The sequence below is a fragment of the Tachysurus vachellii genome, chromosome 16 (assembly GCF_030014155.1).
Source record: "Tachysurus vachellii isolate PV-2020 chromosome 16, HZAU_Pvac_v1, whole genome shotgun sequence".
Classification (NCBI taxonomy): domain Eukaryota; kingdom Metazoa; phylum Chordata; class Actinopteri; order Siluriformes; family Bagridae; genus Tachysurus; species Tachysurus vachellii.
In genome coordinates this window covers 21,315,683-21,325,682 of record NC_083475.1, presented here as the reverse complement: position 1 = coordinate 21,325,682, position 10,000 = coordinate 21,315,683, and the positions used below count along the sequence as shown (strand labels likewise).

At 41.2% G+C, this 10,000-nt stretch overlaps 1 protein-coding gene across 7 annotated transcripts in view; it reads left to right on the top strand.

Moving 5' to 3' along the window:
• The window catches only part of magi2a (membrane associated guanylate kinase, WW and PDZ domain containing 2a), a 118,922-nt gene that overhangs the window by 91,591 nt on the left and 17,331 nt on the right, over positions 1–10,000 (top strand). For 6 of the 7 annotated variants that reach the window (XM_060890147.1, XM_060890146.1, XM_060890148.1 and 3 more), the window contains exons 11-12: positions 5,701–5,732; positions 9,387–9,555. The exons of the other annotated variant lie outside the window; for it this stretch is intronic. In XM_060890147.1, coding sequence (XP_060746130.1) covers positions 5,701–5,732; positions 9,387–9,555 — 201 coding nt within the window. The remainder of the gene's footprint in view (positions 1–5,700; positions 5,733–9,386; positions 9,556–10,000) is intronic. 7 annotated transcript variants of the gene reach the window in all.

Sequence of the window (10,000 nt, the reverse complement as noted above, 5' to 3'; positions counted from 1 at the left end):
TCTAGATGTAATACTTTGCACATGGTTTTGGTCAGTAAACTGTTTAAATGTGCTTTGTGTAAAGAATAAACCTCGTGTCAGGCTGTTAGGGTAAAATAATTAACAACATGCTGATGCGAGGAAGCAGTGCTAGGGTTACTATAGCAACAGAATATGAAGCGATGTATTCCATTGTTATAAGGAACATTCATTCACTCATTCATTCATCTTCTACCGCTTATCCGAACTACCTCGGGTCACGGGGAGTCTGTGCCTATCTCAGGCGTCATCGGGCATCAAGGCAGGATACACCCTGGACGGAGTGCCAACCCATCACAGGGCACTCACACACTCATTCATTCACTCACTCACGCAAACACACACTACGGACAATTTTCCAGAGATGCCAATCAACCTACCATGCATGTCTTTGGACCGGGGGAGGAAACCGGAGTACCCAGAGGAAACCTCCGAGGCACGGGGAGAACATGCAAACTCCACACACACAAGGTGGAAGTGGGAATCGAACCCCCAACCCTGGAGGTGTGAGGCGAACATGCTAACCACTAAGCCACCGTGACCCCTGTAAGGAAAAGTTCCGGTTAATTTTATCTGGTCATAGTTACCTTTAAGCTGTATATAACAGCAATAAACAGTCGTGACCGCTCTTTTTTCTTCTGACCAATCAGAATTGAGCATTGTGTGTGTGTGTGTGTGTGTGTGTGTGAGTGTGCGTGTGAGTGTGTGTGTGAGTGTGTGTGTGTGTGTGTGTGTGAGTGTGTGTGAGTGTGTGTGAGTGTGTGTGAGTGTGTGTGTGTGTGTGTGTGTGTGTGTGCGTGTGAGTGTGTGTGTGAGTGTGTGTGTGTGTGAGTGTGTGTGTGTGAGTGTGTGTGTGAGTGTGTGTGTGTGTGTGTGAGTGTGTGTGTGTGTGTGAGTGTGTGTGTGTGAGTGTGTGTGAGTGTGTGTGTGTGTGTGTGTGTGAGTGTGTGTGTGAGTGTGTGTGTGTGTGAGTGTGTGTGTGTGTGAGTGTGTGTGTGAGTGTGTGTGTGTGAGTGTGTGTGAATGTGTGTGTGTGTGTGTGTGTGTGTGTGTGTGTGTGTGTGTGTGTGTGTGTGTGTGTGTGTGTGTGTGATATAATGAGAGTGTAACAGGGTTTCATGGTTGCTTTAGGAATACAGATCGCTGCGTCTGGTCTCATCACAGAGCTAATGATCTGCAGCAGCTGTGATCTCGTCATTAGGAGAAATCGGACTCGTTCGTCCACCGAGTGTGTGTACGGACTACAAACAGGCTGATAATTACTGCCGCAGCAGGCTGCGATCTTCACCACGCTCACTATCCCGACTCATTTACTAGTTATTATTCACCTCACTGTCTAACACAATCGCTCATTAACACAGAGAACCTGGACCTGAGCTACAAAAATGACACGAACATCTCTTTTTATTTCTGAGACGGTTCTTTAACAGCAAAACAATTACACCGTATTGAAAGAAAATATGCTGAATAGAATCAGACTTTCAAGTCTTGATGAGATTATTACAAAAAACATCAAATACCGTATAAGGTTATTAACATGACTGATATTTTCTCTTTTAATCTCTCTGTAAATACACAATGAAAATTATTAGAGAAATAACACCATTGTCTGTTAAGACTATTTAAGAGAAGAAGGAAGCTCGCTGTGTTTAATGGAGATTTACTGGAATTTATGTTGGAAATAAATGACGTACGTGATGTAAAGTATCAGAAAATTAACACCATTGTGTGTCAAGACTATTTAAGATGAAAGTGTGTGTACAGGAACAGGCTTAACTTCTAATTAATTGCTTAATTAAATACTATTAAAAATGCTAATCATCTAGATTTACTGATAAAAAAAAGGAATGAATTTTTAGTTTAATGATGATTTTTTTTATTGTATGTTGTATCTTGCTTTCTAAAGAGTCTAGGACCGAAAAGATCCTGTGGGAACCGAACTTACCAAGTGTTCTGTTTGTTGGTTCCGAATCCGAGTCAGATTGATGCTTATGCTTTGTCGTGTATGTCAGGAGCACAAAAACATTATAAAAATCACACAGTTTATTTATACAATAATACACACAAGCTGAGTCCCAAATCACACACTTCTGCACATCTACACTACATGTCGTGCTCGCTGAGTCGACTCACCCGAATCACTGACTCACCTTATGTGTGTTCTCTAGGTAAATGTAGCATGTAAAGAGAGATTTGGAACGCAGCCACACTTAAGGGTTTGATAGTGTTGTCTGAGACGCTGCACAAATAAACGTCTGACTAGGATGTAGCAGGGAAGATAAAGTATTTTACAGGTTTATGGTAATTGCCTCGAGGCAGTTCAGCTTTAATAGTGTCTCTTTTTTCAGGTTTTTAATCTGAGCCGCTTTGTAATTGGCTCAGATATTACTCTCAGAGACGGGCGTCCAGCCCGAGGACTCGGCAGTGTGTTCCCTACTCAGATGAGTTGGCTAGATTTCATATGAGCATGTGTGTGTGTGTGTGTATATGTGTGTGTGTGTATGTGTGTGTGTAATTATTCACTTCACTACACCAGCACTCAGAATCCAGAAAGCCAATCAGCCGCAGCCAGGTCACGCCTCTGCAGCCGGTCCGGCCAATCAGAGAGCAAGGAGTGTGTGTGAAATGCAGCAGGTTTGTGCGTGTGTGTGTGTGTGTGTGTGTGTGTGTGTGTGTGTGTGTGAGAGCGAGAGAGAGAGAGAGAGAGAGAGAGAGAGAGAGAGAGACACACAGTGAGCCTCAGGTCTCACTCAGATAATGAAACACATGTTGGCTGTGAAACTGGGAGAAGCTGCTGATTTGGCATTAAATGGACATCAGATGTACTGATTACACACACTGTGTTTCAATTAGCTTACACACACACACACATACACACACACACAGCAACAGAGATATCAGGAGGGTGAGAACGATGGAGAGATAATTAGGGACATGGACAGACAGAGAGAAAAATGATAGAGAGACAGATAACGATGGAGAAAAGGAAAATGACAGAGTTAGAGGGCGAGAGATAGAGAGAGAGAAGGGGAGAGAATGATAAAGAATGAAAAAAGAGAAAGGTGAAAACCAGAACGAACGGAAGACAAACTAAAAAAGACCTAAAAAAAAGGGAGAAAGCTGTGAAAGCTAACAGAACCTGCTTTGGTTCAGAAGCACCAACCTGAGCTTCTGTCCTCACTGATGTGAACGCGTGGGTGGGACAAGACGTTATATAAAGTGTCACATGATGGATTTATCCAATCAGGGATGTTGATATGCGAATATGCAAATTAGTAGAAGGTTATTCCAGGGTTTGGGAATGTACAGTGTGAAGCTAGTCAGGATTAATAGGTAGTATTAATCCCGGGTACAGATACAGAAGGAGCCGTGTGAAACCTCCAACTACACAACTCATGTGAGAAGAGGTCTTATTAATAGTAGCAGTAGAAGTAGTAGTAGTAATATTGCCCCTAGTGGTCAGAAATAGGAATTGCTGCAATCTGTTGCAACAATTTGACTGGAAACTTTGTTGAAATCTGGCAACCCTGATTAAAGGTGTAATCTTAAAACACAGTACACCGGATCACGAGTCAGGTGTAACGGCGTCGGTGTTTGACGTGTCGATGTGCTGTAGTTATTATTGTCATCATGCACCATCATAATCTACAGCTGTGTATTTTCTTCTTTCTCTCTTTCCTCTACGCTCCATCATCCTGCTCGTGTAACAGTCCGTTTCATACGTTAAAGAGCGTAAGAGGCCGCCGGCTCGTTTCCGAGACAGGAGTAGCACAGGCTCAGTGAGGCATGTGAATGGTGTTTACTTCTCGTTTCCTGCGTCGCTGATCTCCTGTTTTGTTTTTATCGTCGTTTGTCGGTTTGCGGTTTTGTGCTGTGAAGAGATTTATTTTACTGTGCAAAGGCATGAAGATATGAAAAGGGAAAATTGTGTGTGTGTGTGTGAGAGAGAGAGAGAGAGAGAGAGAGAGAGAAAGGTTTGCTAATTCCATTCGGACGTGTGTGTGTGTGTGTGTGTGTGTGTGTGTGTGTGTGTGTCGGTATTCAAGGCCGATTTCAAAACAGCTCTGAAGCGCACTTTTACGCATTCATGAATTTTCCCCGTTTGATGTTTAGATGCTCGTTCAGATGATGTTTCTTCTGTATTTTGATCCATAACCTGTTGACCTGCTGAGGATAAAATAAACACCTCAGTATGTATGATTAAGTGTTTGTAAAGCTGGAAGCTGTTGTGAAGCTGGATGCTGTTTCACTGATTGTCTTCATCTGTATACAGCGTGTGAGGAGTCAGAAGCAGGAGTCAGAAGCAGGATTCAACACCAACATCTGATTCACTTCAAAGGTGTCGTCTGTTTGGTGTTGGATTGAAATGTAAAATTGAAGTATTTGAAGAATCAAGCTTATAAGACATGTTACTTGAGTTATTGAAATTCAGCTAAATAAAGTTTATTTATTTTTCAGACATTTTTCAAGTCGTTTCCGTGAAACACCAGCAGACGTTCAACACCGTCTTTGTGTGTTGTCTAAAGACTGCTTGCGCTTAAACACCATCTGATCTGAATATAGCACTAAATGTAAAGTTTGTTAGAGCGCAGTGGTGTTTGATGGAACTGTTTGGTGGTGTTTGATGGTGAATGTTCTTATTTTGTTGTGAATGAAGGTGTTTGATGGTGAATATTTAGGTTTTCTGGTGAATAATGGTGTTTAATGGAGATTATGTTGAATGTTGGTGTTTAACGATCTTCATTCATTCACTCATTTTCTACCGCTTATCCGAACTACCTCGGGTCACGGGGAGCCTGTGCCTATCTCAGGCGTCATCGGGCATCAAGGCAGGATACACCCTGGACGGAGTGCCAACCCATCGCAGGGCACACACACACTCTCATTCACTCACACAATCACACACTACAGACAATTTTCCAGAGATGCCAATCAACCTACCATGCATGTCTTTGGACCGGGGGAGGAAACCGGAGTACCAGGAGGAAACCCCCGAGGCACGGGGAGAACATGCAAACTCCACACACACAAGGCGGGAATCGAACCCCCAACCCTGGAGGTGTGAGGCGAACGTGCTAACCACTAAGCCACCGTGACCCCCTGTGTTTAACGATGTAAATTTGAATTCAATTGTGATTGAATCTGCTCGATAGTGAAAATTGGTATTTTATGGTGAATATTGGTGTTTGATCGTGAATATTGATATTTGCTGGTGAATGTTGGTATTTAATGATTGAAGGTGTTTGCTGGTGAATATTGGTATTTTTTGGTGAATGGTGTTTGATGGAGATTTGGAGTTTATGGTGAATAATGGTGTTTAAAATAATGGTGTTTAATCTTTAATATTGATTAAACACCGTTGATTGATTGAAGGTGTTTGATGACATTTTTATGGTGAAAGGTGGTGTTTAAAGAGGCCTTATGAAAAAGAAGAAGGTGAATGTTTGGAGTTTTGGTGAATGTTGGTGTTTGATGGTTAATATAGTTTTTTATGGTGAATAATAGAGTTTAAAGGTGGACTTTGGTATTTGTTGGTGAATGTTGGTGTTTGATACTCAGCTTTATCATTTGATGGTAATCCAGCTTCTTGGCATCCCTTCATTTTGCTCTTCTTGTTTACACATCCCTCTTATCCCCATGACGTGTTTGAGGTTAAACACTTGTGTTCTTTTACCATTGCAGGTCACTTTTCACCTTGGAAGAGTCCCAAGCAGGTAAAATGAATCATAACCCCGCTATAAGCCCTGACTTTCTCTTAAACGTCTCTCCTTAATTACTCACCAGCAAAATCATCTGATTATATCACTAATCACTAATCACTAATCACACTAGGACTTAATAACCTGTGTCTGGGATGCTTTATAAAGCTGTTATAACACCTACATAACACAGGAACTACACAGCTTGTGCTAAAACCTCAGATTCTTTTTCTTTCAAATAATTACTACTTATTTCTGCTGAACTTAAATAACATTTAATTATTTATTTATTTTTACAACTTGAATCTGATCAGTAAACTCTTACAATTCAAATGATTTTTTTTAAAAATCTATTTTTTTATTTACTTATTCCTAAAATATTACACACCTTGTCGTAATTATTTCTTAACATCCATTCTGATCCCATGTAACTGTTCATAACGCATTATAACGCTAATAGGGAAGAAACTAGGATTTGATTCGAGCTCTAAAACACTGCTCATGTTTATCAGGTTATTTATGGTTATGTATAAACAATAAACAAAATGTACATTTAAAGAAAGGATTAAAAAAATATAACTAATAATAAAATAACACACTATATTTGGTGGCATTTTGTACGAAAGCCATATCTATCATCTATGAACACATTCGTAACGTGTTATAATGCAGTTATAACGCATTACACACAGAGACTCTAAAATTCCACACGGTCTTTATTTAGCTCCATTCAGCTCTTCATTCCAACTGGATTGAAGAGATTTTCTAAAATCATGACACGCGTCTAAAATATATCATTAAATATTATTTAAATATTATTCTGACACTTCACACTCACCCTACAGTCACTCTGTGATTAAATAATCAGTCACACGCTGTCTTTTTTGCTCTAATAGTCTACTCACAGTGGTGTGTGTGTGTGTGTGTGTGTGTGTGTGTGTGTGTTTCTGATGATGACACACTGACATCCTTTCATCTCCTCCCGTGACGAGAGCTCGACGTCGCTCTGATTAAACCTGCCGTCTTTTTTTTATCTTTTTCCCCCTCGCATTTTTCTCCCTCTTGCTTTCTTTAACTTCAGACAGTGTTTTAATTAAACGTGTATTTTTTCCTCCTTGTTTACTGCACACTTTGCTTCAAAAGGTGTGTTTTTTTTGTTGTACTTTGAGTCTGAAGGAGAACTGATTTTAATTCATCAAGTTTATAACAACCAGCAAAATATATTATTGTGAAGATAATGAAGAAATAACTGTACAAATCTGTGTGTGTGTGTGTGTGTGTGTGTGTGTGTGTGTGTGTGTGTGTGTGTAGTTGGAGCTTGTTGGAGCTGCAGCACAAAACTAGGATAATATTAAAAGTAATAAACTTTAAAAAAAAAACAGTTGAAAAAGGGGATGAAGTAATAATGTGTAATAAAATGCAAAAACAAATAAACAGTAATAAATAGTTAATAAACGTTACGTAAACAGTTATAAGAAGTAATTAAACAGTAATACAGCAAACAGTAAATAATGAACATTAATAACACAGCTAGCAGTAAATAAACAGTGAAACTGTTAATAGACCAATAATTAATAATAAACATTTAGAAGCAGAAAATGAACATCCAGTGACTTTACACATGCAGACACACACACACGCGCACACACATGCACACACATGCACACGCACACACATGCACACACACATGCACACACATGCACACACACACGCGCACACACATGCACACATGCACACACACATGCACACACACACGCGCACACACATGCACACACATGCACACGCACACACATGCACACACATGCACACACACACGCACACACATGCACACACATGCACACATGCACACACACATGCACACACATGCACACACGCACACACATGCACACACACGCACACACACACACATGCACACACACACGCACACACACATGCACACACACACACACATACACACACATACACACACAGTGTTAAAGCTTCTCCACTAAAGTAATTCCTTGTCCACTTGTTATTAGGCGTCACTGATTCTCATGTATAAAGTCTACATTCAACATTTTCACAAACAGCTTTAATTACAGAGACACCATCAGGGGCAGTTTATCCCAACGCAGTGTTTATCCCAACAGTGTGTTTATCCCAACACAGTGTTTATCCCAACAGTGTGTTTATCCCAACAGTGTGTTTATCCCAACACAGTGTTTATCCCAACAGTGTGTTTATCCCAACACAGTGTTTATCCCAATAGTGTGTTTATCCCAACGCAGTGTTTATCCCAACAGTGTGTTTATCCCAACACAGTGTTTATCCCAACAGTGTGTTTATCCCAACAGTGTGTTTATCCCAATGCAGTGTTTATCCCAATAGTGTGTTTATCCCAATAGTGTGTTTATCCCAACGCAGTGTTTATCCCAACAGCGTGTTTATCCCAATAGTGTGTTTATCCCAACGCAGTGTTTATTATAAAACACAGTGTTTATCCCAACAGTGTGTTTATCCCAATAGTGTGTTTATCCCAACGCAGTGTTTATCCCAACAGCGTGTTTATCCCAATAGTGTGTTTATCCCAACACAGTGTTTATTCCAACACAGTGTTTATCCCAACAGCGTGTTTATCCCACCACGGTGTTTATCCCAACACAGTGCTTAACCCAACACAGTGTTTATCCCAACACAGTGCTTATCCCAACACAGTGCTTATCCCAACACAGTGCTTATCCCAACACAGTGCTTATCCCAACACAGTGTTTATCCCAACACAGTGCTTATCCCACCACGGTGCTTATCCCAACACAGTGCTTATCCCAACACAGTGCTTATCCCAACACAGTGTTTATCCCAAAACAGTGTTTATCCCAACAGTGTTTGTCCCAACACAGTGTTTATCCCAACAGTGTTTATCCCAACACGGTGCTTATCCCACCACGGTGTTTATCCCAACACAGTGCTTACCCCACCACGGTGTTTATCCCAACACAGTGCTTATCCCACCACGGTGTTTATTCCAACACGGTGTTTATCCCAACATGGTGCTTATCCCAACACAGTGCTTATCCCAACACAGTGTTTATCCAACAGTGTTTATCCCAACACAGTGTTTATCCCAACAGTGTTTATCCAACCACAGTGTTTATCCAACCACAGTGTTTATCCCAACACAGTGTTTATCCCAACACAGTGCTTATCCCAACACAGTGCTTATTCCAACACAGTGCTTATCCCACCAGGGTGTTTATCCCACCACAGTGTTTATCCCAACACAGTGCTTATCCCACCACGGTGTTTATCCCAACACAGTGCTTATCCCACCACGGTGCTTATCCCAACACAGTGCTTATCCCAACACAGTGCTTATCCCAACACAGTGCTTATCCCAACACAGTGCTTATCCCAACACAGTGCTTATCCCAACAGGGCATTTGTTAGATATTAGTGATAAAGGTTCAGTGTGCTGTAACAGTGTGAGTGTTTACAGAAGTGATGAAGTAAGAGCAGTTCCTCACGCTGACTCATTAAACTCTCACTTTCTCACGCTGACTCATTCGACTCTCACTTTCTCATTTGACTCTCACTTTCTCACACTGACTCATTCGACTCTCACTTTCTCACGCTGACTCACCCGACTTTCAGACTCAGTGTTGTTCACTCTATGTGCTACTGTATTTGCAGGTTTTGGAGCCCTGGGACCAACAGGGTGGTGTTTGTGCCCCTGCCCTGCCCCACACCAGCCCCTACCTGCCCTGGCCCTCAGCTACTGACCCCTCTCAGGGCCTTGACCTCAGCAAACCTGACCCCTATGACCTGTACACCAAATCCCGGGTTTTGTATGAGAGTAGGCGTAAGTAAACACCGAAACGGGTCGAGGTTGTGTTAGAGCTGAGAAAATGTCTTACAGATGTTACGTCATCAGCATAAAGGAAGTAAATATGTTCAGAGGATTATTTATTTTATAAGATGTTTTTATATAGAATCCCTAATGACTTCCTGTTCACTTCATGTGCTCACTACATAGGGTCCAACACTGAAGTTATGATTCTTCATCTACAACAACGTGCTGCTCCAACAAGAGCTTTATTTATTCATTGGTTTATTTTAATCAGACATCGTGGAACATTTACACACACACGTAGGACATGACTGATGATGTGGACGGATTTGTTTGGAGATATTTTGGACGATCTAGAAGAATGATACATAAACTATGTACATCCTTCACTCCATATTCTGTTCTAAATAATCAGACTGCAGGCCACACCCACAATTTCACTGCAACCAATTACATT